This window comes from Hyla sarda, chromosome 3 (genome assembly GCF_029499605.1).
Source record: "Hyla sarda isolate aHylSar1 chromosome 3, aHylSar1.hap1, whole genome shotgun sequence".
Lineage (NCBI taxonomy): Eukaryota > Metazoa > Chordata > Amphibia > Anura > Hylidae > Hyla > Hyla sarda.
In genome coordinates, this window is record NC_079191.1 from 151,585,938 (window position 1) to 151,607,085 (window position 21,148).

At 47.3% G+C, this 21,148-nt stretch overlaps 1 protein-coding gene across 4 annotated transcripts in view; it reads right to left on the reverse strand.

The window, feature by feature from the left end:
- GNB4 (G protein subunit beta 4) overlaps positions 1-21,148 on the reverse strand; it is a 140,100-nt gene that overhangs the window by 12,649 nt on the left and 106,303 nt on the right. For all 4 annotated transcript variants that reach the window (XR_008891151.1, XM_056565240.1, XM_056565241.1 and 1 more), the window contains exons 2-6: positions 14,191-14,299; positions 10,851-10,889; positions 10,647-10,753; positions 10,363-10,426; positions 7,687-7,849 (exon numbers count right to left, since the gene is read on the reverse strand). Coding sequence is in view for 3 of the 4 variants with exons in the window: in XM_056565240.1 (XP_056421215.1) it covers positions 7,687-7,849; positions 10,363-10,426; positions 10,647-10,753; positions 10,851-10,889; positions 14,191-14,247 (430 nt within the window). In the remaining variant the exon portion in view is untranslated. The remainder of the gene's footprint in view (positions 1-7,686; positions 7,850-10,362; positions 10,427-10,646; positions 10,754-10,850; positions 10,890-14,190; positions 14,300-21,148) is intronic.

The window sequence follows — 21,148 nt, forward strand, 5'->3', positions numbered from 1 at the left end:
CCTTATATGGGTCTGTAGGTGCAAAATTTAAAGCATTATGATTTTTTTACACAAGAAGGAGGAAAAAGCGAAAATGCAAAAACAAGTCCTTAAAAGATAACTGTAGTGCAAGACTTTGATATATTGCTCTGGCCGGGCTGCAAAAATAAACAAAAAGGAGATTTTTTAACACTTACCGTAAAATCTCTTTCTCGAAGGATCCATTGGGGCACATAGACCGTGGGTGTATGCTGCTGTCTCAAAGGAGGTGTGACACTATGGTAATAAAAAAAAGTCAGCTCCTCCCAGCAGGATATACCCGCCTTCAGGCTCTGAGCTAGTCAGTTTATGTTCCAGAGCAATAGGAGGAGACCAATAGGTCAAAGAGAAACCTAAAACTGTCCGAGGACCAGAAGAAAAAACATAAACTGAACACACCCTCGGACAGAGAACCAAAGGGAAAAAAAAACAAAAAGGGCGGGAGCTGTGTCCCCCAATGGATCCTTCGAGAAAGATTTTACGCTAAGTGTTAAAAAATCTCCTTTTCTCTATCGGCTCCATTGGGGGACACAGACCGTGGGACGTACCAAAGCCGTCCCTTGGGTTGGCAGATAAGTATTCAGGCAGACGGCCGATCCACTGCCGCCTGCAACACTTTACGACCCAGACTAGCATCAGCTGATGCAAAAGTATGAACTCGGTAAAACCTCGAGAAAGTGTGCAAAGACGACCAGGTAGCCGCCTTGCAAATCTGCGAGGCCGAGACTCTAGTCTGGAGAGCCCAGGAAGCCCAACAGAACGTGTGGAATGAGCCACAACCCTGAAAGGAGGAATCTTCCCCTTACAGCGATAGGCTTCCAAAATGGCGGACCAAATCCACTGAGAAATGGTGGCCTTGGAAGCAGGTTGTCCCTTGCGATGACCTTCCGTAAGGACGAAAAAGGAATCACACTGACGAAACAAAGAAGCGATGGAGAGAGATAAGACCGAACAGCCCGAACTACATCCATCTTGTGTAGCAAACGCTCCTTAGGATGAGAAGGAGCCGGACAAAAGGACAATGTCCTCATTGAGATGAAAGGCCGAGACCACCTTAGGTAAAAAGGAAGGATCTGGCCGGAAAACAACCTTGTCCTGGTGGATCACCAGAAACGGAGAACGGCAGGAAAGAGCTGCCAGTTCAGACACCCTCCGGATGGAGGTGATAGCTACAAGAAACGCCACTTTCCTAGAAAGCAGGCGGAGAGACACCTCTCTAAGGGTGCACCCTGGAGGGCACTCAGAACCAAATTCGAGTCCCAAGGGGGAGAAGGGGACCGATAAGGAGGAACAGCGTGCACCACTCCTTGCAGGAAGGTCCGGACATGAGAATTAGAAGCCAGGGGTCGCTGAAAAAGAACAGTAAGGGCCGAAACCTGACCTTTAAGGGAACTGAGAGACAACCCCAGTTCCAACCCCGACTGCAAAAAAGAGAAGACAGGGAACCGAGAAGGTCACCGGGGAGAAGTCCTGAGCCTCACACCAACGAAAATAAGACCGCCAAGTACGGTGGTAAATTCTTGCGGAAGAGGGCTTACGAGCCTTGAGCATGGTGTAAATGACATGGGAAGATAACCTGCGGGCCCTCAAAACCGCGGTCTCAACCGCCACGCCGTCAAATGCAGAGACTGTAAATTGGGGTGGCAAAGAGGACCCTGAGAGAGTATGTCCGGGCGGAGCGGAAGGCGCAGAGGAGCTTCGTCCAGGAGCATGACTACGTCGGCGTACCACGACCTTCGGGGCCAATCTGGAGCTACCAGAATGGCGGGGACATCCTCTGCCTTGAGCTTCCTGAGCACCCTGGGAAGGAGCGGAAGAGGAGGGAACAGATAAGGTAGGGCGAACCCAGCCCAAGGAATCACTAGGGCGTCCACGGCCAGAGCCTGAGGGTCCCGGGACTTGGACACAAACGGAAGAATCTTCCGATTGTGCCAGGACGCGAAGAGGTCCACGTCCGGAATGCCCCAGAGGTCGCAGAGCTGCGCGAAGACCTCCGGATGAAGAGACCACTCGCCGGGGTCGGGAGAGGACCGTCTGAGGAAGTCCACTTCCCAGTTGAGCACTCCCGGAATGTGAATCGCCGAAATGGCCGGAACTTTGTTCTCCGCCCAGGTGAGAATCTTGGTCACCTCGGCCATGGCTGCCGAGCTGCGAGTGCCGCCCTGACGATTTATGTACGCCACGGCCGTGGCGTCCGACTGAACGCGGACAGGACTGAAGACTGGACTCCAAATGAAGAAGACAAAGAAGAATCACCCGTAATTCCAATATGTTTATCGGGAGAAGAGTCCCTGAACTGTCCAATCCCTGAACACCACCCCAGCCCGACAGGCTGGCATCCATTGTAAAAAACCTGCCAGTGAAGGGGAAGAAAGGACCGCCCTTGGAGAAGAAGGGGGGAGCAGAGCCTCCAGAGCAGAGACTGACGGACCCTGCGAGGGAGAACAACCTGACGATCGAGGGACAGGGGAGACCTGTTCCATCGAGAAAGAATCGCCAGTTGAAGGAGGCGGTAATGAAACTGGGCAAAGGGTACGGCCTCCAGAGTTTCCACCATCCGACCCAGGACTTCCATACAAGTGCGGATGGAGATTGATACCTGGGTCCGAAGGGAGCGGACTCCCGACCGGAGCGCCAGACGTTTGTCCGGCGGAAGACAGATTCGGGCAGAAGCCGCGGCGAATCGAAGTCCCAGGAAGGTTAGAGACAGGGTAGGACAGAGGACTGACTTGTCCCGGTTGACCATCCACCCGAAGCGAGTCAGAGTGTGGAGAGTGACGTCCAGATTCTCCAGAGTCTGGGCTCTGGTTGGAGCCTTGCTGAGAAGGTCGTCCAGATAGGGTATCACCGACATCCCCCTCGACCGTAACAGGCCCATCACTGGCGCAAGGATCTTTGTAAAGACCCGAGGAGCCGTGGCTAGACCGAAGGGGAGGGCCACGAAATGAAAATGCCCCTCCGGAACCACAAAGCGGAGGTACCGATGATGGCCCGGAAATACTGGCACATGGAGGTAGGCATCCTTGATGTCCACCGATGAAAGAAACTCCCCTTGTTCCAGGGACGCCACCACCAAATGGAGGGATTCCATTTTGAAGTGGCGGATGAGAAGGTGACGGTTTAGATGCTTGAAGTCTAGGATTGGTCGCACAGAACCGTCCATTTTTGGGACCACAAAAAGATTTGAATAGAAACCCCGAAACCGTTCCCCTGGAGGAACGGGGACGATAACCCCCTGGAGAAGCAGAGACTGGAGAGCCACTCGAAATTGCTTCGCCAGAGGAGGAGACTGGGGGGCCCGGGATCGAAAAAAGCGATCCCTCGGAAGGGAGGTGAATTCGATCTGGTAACCGTTGGACACCACATTCCTGACCCAAGAGTCCTTAATGTGCGAAGTCCAGCTGATTGGACGCTGCTTCGCGCCTCAGAGCTCCCAGCCCAGTGGGCGGAGCTACAGACGTCCGAAGAAGAACTGTCATGGCGCCCGCTCCTTGTCCCGAATAGAGCGGGCGGCCAAAACGCCGGCAGAGGCTGCCGGCGAAAGTGAAAGTAAGCAGGCGCTGAGAGAGCCCGGCCCGGAGCAGCGCCGCGGCTGACAGCCGCAAATAAGGCGCTGTAGTAGTTGCACCAACACACACACACCAGATAATAAAGTGCCCCATACTATATGCCCCATAAAGTAAGGTGCCTTATAAGATATGCCCCCTCAGGTGCCACTGCTCCCCCAACATAACGTGCAGCCCCTGTATAATCCAGCCCCATGACTGAAGGTGGGCCAAAACAGGGGGTCTCAAGAGGATGCAAGTCCGTACCTATGGAGAAGAGGGGGGAGGGGGAAGTACTTACCTCAGTCAGAAGAACTTACCTAATGGAGTCTTCAGTGAAGTCTTCAGTCAGCTTTTGTCCCTGCATCACGCCTGGCTGCTAAACGTGAGCGAGGCGAGAAGAAAATGGGGGACCCGGACCCATGAGGTACCACCCAGATGCTGACCGTTGGCGAGGGGGGGGTTAAAAGCGCATATACGCAATGTCTGTGCCCCCTCACTAGCAATGGGGGAACAGGGAACCAGAGTCCCTGAGCCCCCACCTGAAAACGGAAAAGAAAAGGAATAAAAAACTAACACGTCCCTATACTAGGAAAAAAATAAAAAATCAGAAGACCTGGTCTGGAAAATCAAGACCATGTCCACCTCCTTCAGACACTAAGCTTAAACTAAGCTTAAACAGAGCCTGAAGGCGGGTATATCCTGCTGTGAGGAGCTGACTTTTTTTTATTACCATAGTGTCACACCTCCTTAGAGACAGCAGCATACACCCACGGTCTGTGTCCCCCAATGGAGCCGATAGAGAAAAACTTTAACATACCTTCCTACGTGCCCCCGTTGGTCCTAACCGGACCGACGGGGGCACGTAGGAAGGTATGTTAAAAGGAAAACTGTCAGATATTTTCTCCCGCACTATCCACAGGTACTGGTGGATAGTGCGGGAGATGCTGATTCCCATGAGCCCTACCTTGCCAGGATCCGCCCGGCCGTTCGCCCGCAACTGCAGTGTATATCTGGCACGGGCAGGGCTTCTGCAGGTTAACTGGCACTTAGGTCAGCGCCACTTATGAATATTCATTGCTCCTCCCTCCAGCTCTCCCTCTCTTCGATGCTCCTAACTGGAGGGAGGGGGGATGAATATTTTAAGCGGCGCCGACGTCAGTGCAGAAGCCCCGCCCGTGCCAATTAAAGCAAGATATACACATAGAATAAAAATACAATTGCGGGGGCGAACGGCCTGGCGGAACTGGCTAAGGTAGGGCTTGTTTTATCAGCGTCTCCCACACTATCCACCAGTACTGTGGATATTGCGGGAGAAAATATCTGACAGTTTTCCTTTAAAGTTTGTTTTGTTTATTTCTGCAGCCCGGGCAGAGCAAATATAAAAGGCTTGCACTACAGTTGTCCTTTAAGGTGAAAATAGGCTGAGTCCCTGAGGGGTTAAAGGAAATTTGTCACCAGTGTCACCTACACTAACCTGCCGGTACCAACAGATAGTGCAGGTTACACTGTTGACAACGGTACCCTGTCCCGGTCCGTGGCGGGAATCACCTGTAATCTTCTCGGGTATCTTCGCTCCAGGCATTGGCTTGGGGCACAGGCGGAGCTTAATGACGTAACCGCTGTTGTTCCCAGGACCAGTGGTGACGTCACTAAGCTCCGCCCATGCCCCAAGACGCTACTGCTTTCTGCAGGGTACCGGCAACAGCGGTTAAGTCATTAAGCTCCGCCCGTGCCCCAAGCCGGTGCCTGGAGCAAAGATACCGGAGATCCCCGCCACGGAACAAGGTAAGTACTAGAGGTGCACCGAAATGGAAATTTCAGAACCGAAACGAAACCGAAATAAAAAAAAAAAATGTCCGGCCGAAACCGATACCGAAAATGACTTCTCCCCGTCTTCTGGTAAAATGCAGCGCTCCACTCATTAGATTAGATTCCCCCACATTAGATTGCCAGCTCCCCCACATTAGGTCGGGAGTTCCCCCACAATAGTAGGCAGCTCCCCCACAATAGTAGGCAGGTTCCCCCACAATAGTGGGCAGCTCCCCCACAATAGTAGGCAGCTCCCCCACAATAGTAGGCAGGTTCCCCCACAATAGTAGGCAGCTCCCCCCACAATAGTAGGCAGCTCCCCCCACAATAGTAGGCAGCTCCCCCCACAATAGTAGGCAGCTCCCCCCACAATAGTAGGCAGCTCCCCCCACAATAGTAGGCAGGTTCCCCACAACAGTAGGCAGGTTCCCAAATTAGGTCAGCATTTCCCCCACAATAGTAGGCAGGTTCCCCACAATATTAGGCAGCTCCCCCCACAATATTAGGCAGCTCCCCCCAACAATATTAGGCAGCTCCCCCCCCCCCCCCACAATATCAGGCAGCTCCCCCAAACAATATCAGGCAGCTCCCCCCAACAATATTAGGCAGCTCCCCCCCCCCCCCACAATATTAGGCAGCTCCCCCCACATTTGTAGGCAGCTCCCCCCCCCCCCACATTAGGTCAGCAGTTCCCCCACCCCACAGACATACAGCTTCCAGCCATATACAGTGTATGGCTGGAGGCTGTATGTCGGTACTGCTGCCCCCACAGTGATCCGGTCACCGCTCCTCCGGCCCGGGGTCACATCTACTGCTATGGCCTAGGTGCCGGGACCGGAGGAGCGGTGACCGGAACACTGAAGAAGATGACGCAGTCACTTACCAGGCCCCGGCCAGTGTGCGTTCTCCTGCGACGATCCTGCGGTCCTCCTGCGTCTCTATGGTTGTCAGTGACATCCCGTGCGTATGACCATAGAGGCGGAGAAGCGAAGAACCGAAGGAGGATCGCGGGAGGATCGCAGGAGGACGCCGGGGAATGGTGAGTGACCGCCGGACATCCTTATGTCCCGAAAAGATTTTTCGGGACACAGGGATGTCCGGGATAGGATTAGGAATACTTCTTTTTATGTGCCCGGGCCGGCTCCCGTGTGTGGCTGCAGGCGGGGGCCGACCAGAGCATATAAAAACTAATACTGTATACTAATAACCAGGGGGCCTCCAGCTGTTGTGAAACTACAACTCCCAGCATGCCCGGACAGACTTTGCCGGTCCGGGCATGCTGGGAGTTGTAGTTTCACAACAGCTGGAGGCCCCCTGGTTTTTAGTATACAGTATTAGTTTTTATATGCTCTGGTCGGCCCCGCCTGCAGCCACACACGGGAGCCGGCCTGGGCACATAAAAAGAAGTATTCCTAATCCTATACCGGAGAGCGCAACCACCCCCCTCCCCCCCCGATGTTGCGGCCGGCCCCCCCTGCACCCCCCACGAGTGCCTCTGCCACTGGCAGTGTTTGTAACTTGTGCTGTGGGCGGGCAGGGGAGGTGGTCATTGTCGGCACATTTTTTGTTGTTTTGGCATTTTGCCGAAATAGCTATTTTCGGCCGATATATCGGTGCATCCCTAGTAAGTACCGTTGTCATCAGTGTCACCTGCACTATCTGTCGGTACCGACAAGTTAGTGGAGGTGACACTGGTGACAGATTTATTTTAAAGTCACTATATCATTTAAAAAAAAAAAAACTGCTCAGTCACACATAACAAGTTAGTCACACTCAGGCTGATGCTGATCTGATCAGTCCCTTTATAAAAAATAATAAAAGGATTGAGTCTGAGGTCGATAATCATTTCTGGCCAGCTTAACAGAAATTTAGTGTTAGGTTTACATAAATGTTGTGTCCAGCCTTGTTTTATGGCGCAAAATTGTGCACTGGTTTTTGTGTCTGTCACAAGGTAATTGCACTGGACATAGAGCTGTACTCATAGGAAACTATGGGGTCAGTACTGTCATCAGTTTCTCTGTGGTGTAATACAAAAACATGACAAGATAGTCAGATATATACAAAAGGGGCTAATTTGAGGGGCACAGCTATTAGAAATTTGTATGAAAATTGAAAATACTAGGCTATGTTTCTACTTATACCACAAGTTATGATTGGCTATAAGATTGGCTATAAGAAAATATGATCTCGAGGCAACTTATTCTCTCGAAGCCACAGGTTACCAATGCCTAGGATTAAAGGGTCATCCCAGATTACTGCAATAGATTACACCACACATTAAAGTACATTTCTTTCTTGTCACAATTCTTACCTGTGTGTCCTGGTAGCTCTCGACTCACTCGCACGTTTCCTTCTCTGGTTTTCAAATTGTAAATGGAGCAGATATTGTCTAATCCTCCACAAGCTACATAGTTTCCAGATGGTGCATAAGCACAAGTCATCACCCAGGAGGACCGAAGAGGAATGGCATGCATCTACAAGAAGCAAAAGCACACAGTTACTAAATACAAAGGCCAAGGCTGCTCAGAGATAATTCAATGAGGCTGTCGGCCACTGAGATTTCTATGTTGTCCATAGGCCACCAAGGATCTGTTTAAGCATTGTACTGGGGGAATTTCCGCTTCATACATCAAATGTACACTGCCACATACTATTAAAGCCTCATTGACATTGGCATCAGAGGTTCCATAAAAAAGGGCCAGACGGTCTACCTGACAAAACTCCAACAGTTCCCACTAGGGATCGACCGATATCGTTTTTTTAGGGCCGATACCGATAATCGGTGGAGGTTAGGGCCGATAGCCGATAACTTATACCGATATTACGGTATAAGTTATCGGCTATTTATCCCCCCCGCAACACAGCTGCAGATCATTGATTTAAAGCGGGCGCTTTAAATCAATGAACTGCAGTGGCTTTTGTGGTGCCAGAGACCGCTGCCACCACCCGCTTCTCTCCCCCTGCCTATCCGGGGGTCCCGAGTGCCGCCGCACCGATCCGCGCCCCCTACCGCACCGCCCCCATTGCCTCCCCCCATCCCCGGTTTTATAATTACCTGTTCCCGGGATCCACTCTACATCTGGCTCCGGTGGCGTCCTCCTGAGCGGTCACTGTGCGCACTGACGGTGACGTCACGTGACGTCGCGTCACTCGTCATTGTGCACAGCGTAACGCAGGACGCAGCAGGAGCCAGAAGTAGCGTGGACCCCGGGAACAGGTAATTATAAAACCGGGGATGGGGGAGGCAATGGGGCCAGGGCGGTGCGGTGGGGGGCGGGGCATTATCGGCATGGTAATTGCCGATACCGATAATGCCCAAAATCGTGATTATCGGCCTATAATATCGGCCAAACTGATAATCGGTCGATCCCTAGTTCCCACTGATTCAAGAGATCCCTCTGGCTTCCGGACATCTGACCAGACAATTTTAACAAATTCTGTGACAGAGCACATTAACAAAAACATGAAAATAATGTTGCTGCAACCCCTTCGATCTCAAGAATGGAAAACAGTCTCCCAGTAGAATAAAGCAGCGCTCAGGTGTGTGCACCATACCTTAATTTATTGGCTGTAGGAGCTTCCGGAGATAACATAAAGCACTTAGCTTTCTTCAGCAGCTCCCATAGGCAATAAATGGATTAGCAATGTTTTGAGTGCTCTCTTCTACCGGGAGATTCTAGACTCCATTGTCAAAAACATGGGGAAGGCCCAGCAATCAGATCAGCCCAAAATCATACACTTCTCCCCTATACAGGGAATATGTGTTATTGGCTGGAATATCCATAAAAAAAAAAAAAGGGGGCTAAACACTACCTGACTTATAGGGAAGCTACCTACTATAAAGCAGCATTTTTTCTTTGCATACCATAACACCAAGTCATGGCATATTCCAAGAAACTCTGTAAGGACACACACACATTATGCAATATCCACCAGGAGAAATTTCAGGCAGACATTTCGTGTGCAGCAGACGCCGCTGTAATGAATTTGTGATATGAAAGGAAATGTGACGTCCCCTTTGACAGTAATGCAGTTCTGCACAGTATTCCACTGAAAGAAGAATACTTTATTCTTTTGACTCAGTCCAGAATTTTGCACCACAGAAGTTCAGCACTGTGCATAGTGCAGCAGAATCCTATTGTAGACAACAGATGGCTGCTGCAAAGGGAAATTCTAGGTGGATATTCCGTAGTATGTATGGGCCCTAACTATTCTCTGAACTAGATTTGTGTCGTAATGTTTATCACAGCATTATTACTGGCATCTCCAAGAGCATATGTAACTGCCTTTATAGTATCACGGACAGATCCTGTGCTAGAAGAGCCTTGAGTCTGGTTCTCAAGAGAGGAAGGTGTGGTGAGCTATAAATTTTCCTTGTTGCAGCCATTAGGATGATTGACTCCTGCCACCTGTTATGGGCTTTCCACTCAGTTCCTCCCACTTACATTCATATCCTAATAAAACATGTAATGGACTGTCATGGTGCCACAAATCCCTTTAAACAGATATATGTATCCTTAAAAGGTGTACTCCTCCCCTAGACATCTTATCCCCTATCCAAAGGATAGGGGATAAGATGTCTGATCGCAGTGGCCCCACCACTAGGGACCCCTGCGATCTCAGCAGCGGTACCCCAGACAGAGTGCACGGAGAGAACTTTGCTCAGTGCTGGATGACTGGCAATGCGGGGCAGAGGCCCGTGACATCACCGCCACGCCCCCTCAATGCAAGTCTATGAGAGGGGGCGTGACAGCCGTCACGCCCCCTCCCATAGACTTGCATTGAGAGGGCGTGGCCGTGACGTCACGAGCCTCCGGCGCTGCACCCGATGCTCTAAACGAATGCCGGGTGTAGCAGGGGGATTGCGGGGGTCCCACTGCCTTTGGATAGGGGATAAGATGTCTAGGGGCGGAGTACCCCTTTAAGAAACAACAGTGACACTAAATAGGAGGTTCAAGCAAGAACAAATGTTCAGGAATACATTTACCTTATTTGTTGTATAACTGTCCCAAATAATTAATTTCCCATCTTGAGACGCACTCACTAATAGCCTAAGGAAATACAAATCACACAATGTAAGAAACTGTACAAGAAACAAGCATTTTATGCTAAAATCAAGATTTCAAATGAGCTAGCAATGATACATCTACAAGCAGTGAATATTCAATCCTTGTCAGTGTTTACAAAGAGGAATCACGAGGCAGGCATCTAAGGCACAAAATCATTCTTCCAAAGGCTTGTACTGAAAAAGCCATAAAGAACTACACATACCTTGAGTCTGAACCCCAGTGCATGGCATAAATTTTAGCTAGGTGACCTCGCAACGTACGACGAGTTCGCATTTGGATTCGACCTACAGAGTCCAAACTGGTTGTGATCTATTTGGTAGGGAAGTGAAAAGAGAATAGTAACAAGGGGAAAAGTGAAAGGAAGAGGTCTCAAAAGTATGTTCACATAGAAAAAGACATAACGTACCTGAAGGAGAGTTGTGTCGCTGCATGCTTTTCGAGCATCCTAGAAGGGCGGGAACAAAAAAAAAAAGTCTTACACAAGCAATATTCTAGGACTACATACCTGAAGTACCAGAGAGTAATGTAAGGATTCATTGTTCATGTAATATACAAAACTCTGGACTACATGTAATAAACTATATTCTGTACTTAAAACTGATAAAACAGATAAAAAGTTCCTGGCAGGTTATTAGAACATATTATATACTAGGAAACTGCTATTTATATAGTCCAATCTACTCTGTAAAATGTTTAATCCCAAAGGGATATTGTTAATATAAACTTTTGCCACAAGGCTGGGAAACTATTGGCCCATCGACTGAAACGCCATCATCTTAGGTCGCATGTTCCATACTTGTTGCACCCAATCTAAGCTGTACACCCCTACAGATATAGCTAACGGCTTCCTCGCTTTCTATTCTAATCTGTATAATCTCCGTGACTCTATACCCCCCCCCCCCCTCCCCTGATCTCCAGTTTGCCACTACCACCTTTCTCTCCACCCTCAATCTCCCAACTCTGACATTGGACAAGCTGGCCTCCTTTAACAAGGATATAACCATAGAGGAAATGTAACAAACGATTAAATCCTTACCATCGGATAAAGCTCCGGGCCCTCACGGCTTTGTAAATTCTTACTTTAAACCCCTTTCAAACTTATCTAGCCCCTCACTTAACTGACTTCTGCAATGCGGCCATAACCAGGGGCAAACTTCCCCAGGAAAACCTCCAAGCCACCATAGTGGCCTTACCAAAGCCGGGCAAGGTCCCTGACCGACCCCAAAATTTTAGGCCTATTTCGCTCTTGAACCAAGACATTGAAGTCTTCGCCAAATTACTAACATCCCGCATATCTTCAATCCTACCGTCATTGATCTCAACTAACCAATCGGGTTCGTAACTGGATGCCAAGCCTCTGATAACACCAGACGTTTGCTTAATATCTTCACCCATTTGGAACGCACTGTTGCCCCTGGATGCCAAGAAGGCCTTCGACCGCCTTCGGTGGTCGTATGCCTTCTCGGCCCTCTCTCACATTGGTTTTGCTGATCCGATATTCTCTGCTCTTTCTTCTCTATACACTCACCCTCCTGCCAGAGTGCTGGTCAACGGCTTTTTTCCGTACCCTTCCTCTCTCTCTTCCTCCATCTTTTTTTTCTAAAGCTCAATCTCTTCTTTCCTCTTTCATATGGGCTGGACACAAACCAAGGCTTTCTGCCAACATACTGACTAAATCGACATTTTTGGGTGGCCAGTGCTCCCCAGACTTGGGCCATTACTACACAGCCCCGATGGTCTCTATGTTGCGGCATTGAAGGCAGAACCGGACAGATCTGCCCTGGGTGAATATAGAAAACCATTCCACATACACAATTAATGACCTTTTGTATTTAACGTATTGGTCTCTACCACCTCCCAATTTTACTAACCCATTAGTTCAAGCCTCCTTCTTAGCATGGAAAAAGTACATTACTAAGTCTTCCCCTACACGCTCACTTGCCTATAGCGACCTACCACTCACACTTGTGCAATCTATTATCCCGGATGTAGACTTGACCAATTGGACTACTAATGGCATTACACATGCCAGTCATTTATATGATGGCTCTTCTATTGTTCCCTTCACCACCCTTAGCGAGTATCACATCAATAAACACGATTTTTATAAGTACCTGCAGGTCCACCACTTTTTGACCAGCTTGAAACAGACGAGCACCCCTATGGACAGCTTTGCTCTCAAACTCCTCAACTCCTCAATGAAGGGATTAAGAATGTACTATAATAACCTGACACAGGGGGATACATTCTCCAAATCATATCCCTTGCGGATGTGGGAGAGGGACTTTGGCATCACTGTCCCTGCAGAGTGTTGGCAGAAGGCATTCAAAGTTATGCACGCATCCTTCCAATGTTCGTCCCATTTCAAATGGGCCATAAAAACGGTCCTGCGATGGTATTATACCCAAGACCGATTGGTTAAAATATATCCTACGGTTTCCGCTCAATGTTGGCGTGGGTGTGGCATGCGTGGCACCCTCCCCCATGTACTATGGTTTTTCCCTACCATTGCACCTTTTTTGGGCAACTTGTAGAACGCTCTTACAAGAGCTGTTTGGGCGGCACGTCTCATGGTCTCCCCAAGCAGTTTTACTCTTTTTTAAAAGCTACAGAGTTTACCCTGTGAATCTCAAGCTCTGTTTTGCATTGTTTGCATTTTGGCAAAAATAGTTATATCGAGCTACTGGAAAAAGGCAACAATTCCCACTTTAGACGCCCTCATTAATAAAATAAAACATGACATTAGCATATGAAAGAATTAAAGCTTATGGAGCCTGCAAACGCCACTCGCTTCATAAACGTTGGCTACTCTGGTCCTCTTCTACTCACTGCAAGGATATCTAGGTTACACTCTGTTTCTCTGACCTTTCAATGCTCTTACATTCATGTCACCTACCTTTAGCTCATTCACCACTTCAGCCTTTTCATAACTTTAATGGATTGTACCGATAGCACCTCACAACGGTAATGTTCACACTCATGCCCTCATGCATTTTCCTGGAACTCCAATGGACCAAATAGTACCTATTACCCATTAGATTTTCCTTTTGTTGTTGTTATTTTTATTTAGTTATTTCTGTTGTGGACCATAGCAGAGCGGCGATGTTATGTGCCTCTTATACATTATTGCTGCACCCGGATGGGTGTTTGCACCTTCTGCATTACATTGCCCCACTGTAATGTTTGTATTTTAATTGAAAACTTTAATAAAAGCTTATTTAAAGAAAAAAATAAAAAATAAAACGTTTGCCATGTCAAATGTTTTGATCTGCTAAGACCCTCACTGACCTCTACATATAGCTAGGTGAAGCACGCAGCAACACGCTTCACTCCACACCTAGTCTGACTGACTGCAGGTGACAGGCTCCATAGATTTGGAACCGATGGAACCAATCTCCTGCAAACAGACTGAGCGCTAAGTTGGAGAGTGAAGGGTGCTACCATGTGCTTCACCCCGCAACATCTAACAATTAGAGGGGGTCTCAGCACAGAGACCCTGACCCATCTTAAATGTTTAATATGTCTGTGCGCAATACCAAAAGCTTATTTAAATGACTGTAATCCTTTATATGAGCGCCGATCTAAGAAATAGTTTACAGAGCATATTGGGCAATGTATTATAGCCCTAGGTTCTACAGTCCTGGCTAAACTGGCTTCCATTTACTAAGTGACTCTTGCCCAGGAAACCCCCTGTAGTTTGTAGCCTTGTCTACATGAAGCATGTGATCATAAAATAAAGTCCTTACTCGGATCTGATTCCGCAGCTGCTCTGCTTCTTGTCGTAACTGTTCCAGTTCACTCATCTTGACAGCCTGGAACGATTACACACCTTGGCCACAAACAGCAACAACAGATCTAGAAAGAGAAAAGTAGATAATATAAAGGGTTAGTGACATTATATATTAGCAAAGTAGATCATATGTCCATGTTCTGGCCACATAAGACGTCTCAATGTCTACAGTACATGTGCATGAGATTTAAAGGGTACCTGTCAAACCATATTTTCTAAACTCTGATTATATTGCCTACCTACTCCTAACACCCCTCCTGCCCTTAAAAAAAATTTCCGAGCTTTAAAAAGCTCTATATCATACCTTTCCCTTTGTTCACATTGTGAGAGCTCCCAACAGAAGAAAGTGGGTATTCCCCAGCAGGGGCGACGTCACTGAAGCCTGCGAGAGCTTGCCATGCCCCGCACACACTTCCTGAGTTTGGTCTCCTGCCAGGCTTGTAGGAGACCAAACTAACTGTTTGACTTGCACAAGGAACAGAACAGAGCCACCTAGTTGCCGTTTTTACAATCACATTAAAAACATATAAAAGGTTGAGAATTTAAAACAGCAGGTAAATAGCAAAGAGTCTATTTATATAAAAAAAATTATATACATTTCCCCATTTATAACCCTTTTTATTCATAAAATAAAACAAACATATATGGTATAGCCATGTCTGTAATGACGACTCAAACAATAAAATTATTTCTTCCTTATTTATTCTGCAAGTTGAACACCATGATTGCAGAATTTTGTTAAACCGCCTCACAAAAACATAAGAAAAAATAATAAGCAAGTAGTGATATGTATTCTAAAACGGTACCAATAAAAACTACAAGTTTTCTTGTAAAAGATGAGCCCTAACATAGCGCCATCCGGCAAGAAATGGATCTTGTAAACAACTTGTACACCAATAAAAATAATATATATAAAAAATTAAAATAAACTTATGGCACTTGAAAGGAGACAATGGAAAAACAGAAGAAAAATGGTTTGTGCAATGAGCCTAAAAAACATGCCAGGGAAAGGAGTTAAAATACAGATTGTAAGAATTTGTGTGATTTTTCCCTTTTACTAACATTTTTAACATAAAAACTTGATTTTAAAACAGGTCATTTTCTGATGACATTCCCTTTACATGCTGTGGGGGAAAAATCCACATAAAATCTGCAACCAAAATGTTGCAGATCCACTGTAAAATTTCCAAATCTAGATTTTAAATACATTGGGGAGATTTATCAAAACCTGTCCAGAGGAAAAGTTGCCGAGTTGACCATAGCAACCAATCAGAACTTCTTTCATTTTTCAAAGGCCTTTTCAAAAATGAAAGAAGCGATCTAATTGGTTGCTATGGGCAACTCAGCAAATTTTCCTCTGGACAGGTTTTGATAAATCTCCCCATTGGCTTTATTTCTGCAAAGGGGCATAGCCTTCCATTTGTCTTCCATATGACCAATTCACTTTTGTAAGATAATGTCATGAGAGGCTAAGGGTGCGTTCACACCACGGTATACGGAATACCACGGTTTTCAGCCACAAAACTGTACACAGTGCAAAAAATGAGCTGACAGGAGTCGGTATGGGACTCCGGTCATGGAACTTGAATGAATGAGATGCAGTGTGGGTCCGTGGTGTCAATGCACTCTTCAACAGCCCCCAAAATTAGGGTTGAGAGGTTCTAAACACAACTTCATAAGTCCATCTAAATGTACGTGCCAGTGCTTCATAGGGCCATAGCTTCCTCAGTGTTGCCAGTAAAGCTTCAATATCTATTAAAGGAGATCAGAATTCAGAGACTAATCTTAAAGGGGTACTCCGCCCTTAGACATCTTATTCCCTATCCACAGCATAGGGGATAAGATGTCTGATCGCGGGGGTCCCCAGCTCGGCACCTTAGACATCTGATGCATGGAGTGAACTTCGCTCTGCGCCGGATGACTGGCGATGCGAGGCAAAGGCTCAAGACTTCACGGGCACACCCCGCTCGTGACGTCATGGCCACGACCCCTCAATTCAAGTCTATGGGAGGGGGCGTGACTGCCACCATGCCCCCTCCCATAGACTTGCATTGAGGGGACGTGACCATGATGTCACGAGCCTCCAACGCTGCACCCAACGCTCTAAATGAACGCCAGGTGCAGCAGGGAGATCTCGGGGGTCCCCCGCGATCAGACATCTTTTCTCCTATCCTTTGTATAGGGGATAAGATGTCTAGGGTTGGAGTACCCCTTTAAGAGCACTACTGAAAAGAGAACCTATGACAGATTGCTATACAAACTAGGGTAAGTGTGAGATGAACGCCATAGTGTAGTCTTATTAAGGGAAAATACAGATGCCCTCATTTAAAGAGATCTGTCAGACAAATGCAATAAATAAAAAAGTGTGCGTTGTGTGATAATCACAGATGATGCCCAGCCGCACGGTTGTGCTCAGATCAATGGAAATGTGTTTGTGATGAACACAATGTGACATGTAGTTTTAGCTGCTGGGGTTCCAACATACAAAGTCAGGTTCTAATGAACACGCTTGCTAGGATCATGACTCTAGCGCGCGCTTCAGGCTATCCCCACCAGGAGGCAAAACAGGAAATAATCTTGGGTGCAACCTTGATCTGAGGTCATTGATCTATTGTCTTCCCCCATGTGCAACTCTGGAAGTGTATGCAGCAGAGGTGCCTCCATCAGACGTTCGCACAAAAACAGGAAACTGTCTGCCACGCCTCTGGTAAGGAAGTAAACGCTGCTTTACCCAGGGATTCCACATAGTAATGGAGCCAGTGACAGGCCGCCATTCATATGAGGCACAAGCCAATTCAGGCTAACACCACTACACTGCACTGCACAGCAAGGCAGGGACTGCTCCCATTTCCAGCAGACATAACCACTTCCATATAGACCGCAACACGCACACAGCTATGAGAAAAATGTAAAAGTACCTGTCACCAAATAAACTGTTCTCAACTACCTCAGGCTATGTTCCCTAACTTCTCCGAACACCCCTTCTTGCCCTTAAAAAATATTTCAGATCTTTAAAAAGCTGTGCATTATACCCTTCTTCTTGCAATTTCCCAGCAGGAGAAAGTGGGCATTTCCCAGAAGGCATGACATCACTGAAGCCTGCTGGGGGACCACTTCCGCCCTCACATGGTTGCAGCATTGTAATGAATAGAAGATCTCAAGCTCTTTGCATGTTTCAGTCTGTGCAGATTTCAGTGAGGTTTTCCTTCAGCTTTAAGTCTATGTGATTTTCTGTGAGAATCTGTGGAGCTTTCATTTTCTGTGCAGCTGACAATCAAGCTCCGTGCAGAAAAACATTTCCTGAGTTTGGTCACCTGCCAGGCCAGGAGAAGACAGAACTCACTGTATTAATTGTGGCAGGGAACAGAACAGAGCCACCAAGTGACCGTTTTTTATATTACATTTTAAACATATTTATGTTGATAATTTTAAAAGCAAGTGAAAGGGAAAGTGTCTGCTAATTACACAAGGAACACTATATTAAAAGTTTTATTTGTTGACAGGTACCCTTTATATAAACCCACTGACATTGCCCAAATTTCTGCCTTTTTAACAAAATGAGGTGTAGTTGTTATTCTAAGTTACAGATATAGACAAACCCCAAACTAACTAAACTAATACTGAGCACATTGCAGGGAGAAGTGAACCTCTCCAACAGCCAATAAGCATTTCAATTATGGATATGAAATCTGAAGTGTGGTGACAGCTGCTAAAGGGGATCTACAGGTTATTAACTATTTGCGTATTAATTGTTTAGTAACATAGCATTTATTGCTGGATTTTCGGATTATATAGTGCACACTAAAGAGTATTATATAGGTTGTGATACATCAGCAGCCTTATAACATCTGTCTCCCCCCCCCCCCCCCCCCCTTTGCTCTTAGGATAGCAGTGACAGGCTCCATCACATAGGACGGACTACAGAAGTGAAATAGGAAAAAGGGGGAGATTTCATCTTTTAATTGTGGGATGGGCTTATTCACTTAAAAAAAAATTATATTTAAAAAAAAGAATTCTTTAACCCCTTAATGACGTAGGACGTAGAGCTGGGCGGTATGACCAAAAATGTGTATCACGGTATTTTTGTAACTTATGGCGGTTCCACGGTATCCACGGAAGCCGGCTTCTTACATGAGTGCGCTCAACCTATCACCGGCCGAGGCGGAACATCGCTGCGGCCAGCGATAGGCTGACGGCTCTCCGACGTTCCAGTCCCCAGGAAGCAGGTGAGGCCGGTACCGAAGGGGAGTTAAAGCTTATTTTGCTTATCTTTTGCAGCCCGGGCATAGGGATACAGTGTACAGTACAGAGTTCCAGTGCCGGCGGCGCGCAACTAACAGGAGGACAAGGAGGGCAGAGCTTTGCGGGTGACATGTGATTAGTTCCCTGATGGGGACAGCGCAGCGCTGGGCTGGGCTAAAAAATTCCGGTATTCAGTATGAACCGGTATACCGCCCAGCACTAGTAGGACGTAAATGTACGTCCTGTTGCGGTGGTACTTAACACACCAGGACGTTAATTTATGTCCTGTACATGACCGCGAGCATCAGAGCGATGCTCGGGTCATGCGCGGCAGTTCCCAGCTGCTGCTAGCAGCCAGGGACCCGCCGGTAATGGCCGACATCCACGCTATGTCTACCATTAATCCCTCAGATGCTGTGATCAATACAGATCACGGCATCTGCAGGAGTGTGGTCAGAAAAATGCATGATGTTGTCACCTGCAGCGCTGCCACGGCGAACCGATCATCTGTATGCCTCCGCTGCCTTCCACAGGTCTTCTGCTCTGGTCTGAGATTGAACAGACCAGAGCAGAAGATCACCGATAACACTGAGGAAGTTGTGTAGTTCTTTTCTGTCTAACCACAGTGCACTTTGCTGATACCTTGGACAGTTCCTGAAATGGACAGAGGTGTCATCAGAGTACACTGAGGTCAGACAGAAAAGAACTAGACAGCAGCTGATAAGTACTGAAAGGATAAAGATTTTTAAATAGAAGTAATTTACAAATCTGTTTAACTTTCTGGTACCAGTTGATTAGAAGAATTTTTTTTCCACCAGAGATCCCCTTTAAGTCCCCACAGTGAACTATTGAGGGCATTGATCAGCAATATCTGCCATCCAATTTTATAGTCTGCCAGAGGGCAGAGGATACGAATGGATCCAGGTAGAGCAGCACGGAGCAGGTAAGGAGAGCTCCAGCAGCCAACTTGATTCATTGGACCTCGCAATCTCACTGCGCTTGGTCTGATGAGCCCCTTAAAGGGGTACTCCGGTGAAAACCTTTTTTCTTTTAAATCAACTGGTGGCAGAAAGTTAAACATATTTGTTAAATACTTCTATTAAAAAATCTTAATCCTTCCTGTACTTATTAGCTGCTGAATACTACAGAGGAAATTCTTTTCTTTTTGGAATGCTCTCTGATGACATCACGAGCACAGTTCTCTCTGCTGACATCTCCGTCCATTTTAGCAACCATGCATAGCAGATGTATGCTAAGGGCAGCATGGTGGCTCAGTGGTTAGCACTGCTGCCTTGCAGTGCTGGGGACTTGGGTTCAAATCCCACTAAGGACAACAATAAATAAAGTGTTATTATTATAAAAACGTCAGCAGAGAGAACTGTGCTCGTGAGGTCATCATAGAGCATTCCAAAAAGAAAAGAATTTCCTCTGTAGTATTCAGCAGCTAATAAGTACAGGAAGGATTAAGATTTAAAGCCCTCCCTATACTTTAGATGCCGTGATCAGTATTGAGCACAGCATTTAAAGAGTTAGTGGCAAATATCAGCATTATTGTATCTGCTGATAGCAGCTGGGACCTGAGGTCTATGAGGTCAGCGCTGCTCATTTCATAGACAGTAAATGTGCTGCGATGTACATGTCCATCGCTGTGCGCAAAGTATCAGAGCACAGCAACATCCATGTATGCCGCATGTCCTCTAGTGGTTTAAGATGGTCCTAGGAAAAACATTCAGGTAATCCCACCAAGTTTAAAGGGAATTTTGCACAATGAAAGATCCCATAAATCTTGCAAGACTGTGGGGACACTAGCACAGGAGGTCTAGAGAGTCTCTGAGGGGATACAGTTATATGTTACACGGACATCCTGACAACTGTCCAGCAGGCAGGTGCAGAGAATATTGTGGGAGGACTGGATACGAAGACAAAAGCGTGATTGTGGCTTTATCTCCCACAAGGTCTAGGTAAGGCTGGGTTCACACTACGTTTTCTCCCATACGGGAGCGCATACGGCAGGGGGGAGCTAAAACCTCGCGCTCCCGTATGCCTTCGTATGCGCTCCCGTATGTCATTCATTTCAATGAGCCGGCCGGAGTGAAACGTTCGGTCGGCTCATTTTTGCGCCGTATGCGCTTTTACAACCGGACCTAAAACTGTGGTCAACCACGGTTTGAGGTCTGGTCGTAAAAGCGCATACGGCGCAAAAATGAGCCGACCGGACCGAACGTTTCACTCCGGCCGGCTCATTGAAATGAATGACATACGGGAGCGCATACGAAGGCATACGGGAGCGCGAGGTTTTAGCTCCCCCCTGCCGTATGCACTCCCGTATGGGAGAAAACGTAGTGTGAACCCAGCCTAAGAAGACCGAACAATGCCAGGTGCCACGTACACAATGATTCTCACCCTCTAAACAGTATGGATAAATGCTGAATGGACCAATCATCCATTTTTCAGACCTGTTTACCCCCCGAAACAGTTAGTCTCCTCTATTCTATGAAGGTTTTCTACATGACTTTGGTGTGTGCCAGTGGGAATTGTATGACTGGTCACTAATGTTGGATGGGAAGGTCTGGCTCACAATGTGCATTCTACTTCATCCCATTGGTGTTTGATGGGGTTGAAGTCAGAGTCGCTGCAGTCCTCTTCCACCCCATTATCCTCACACCCTGTCT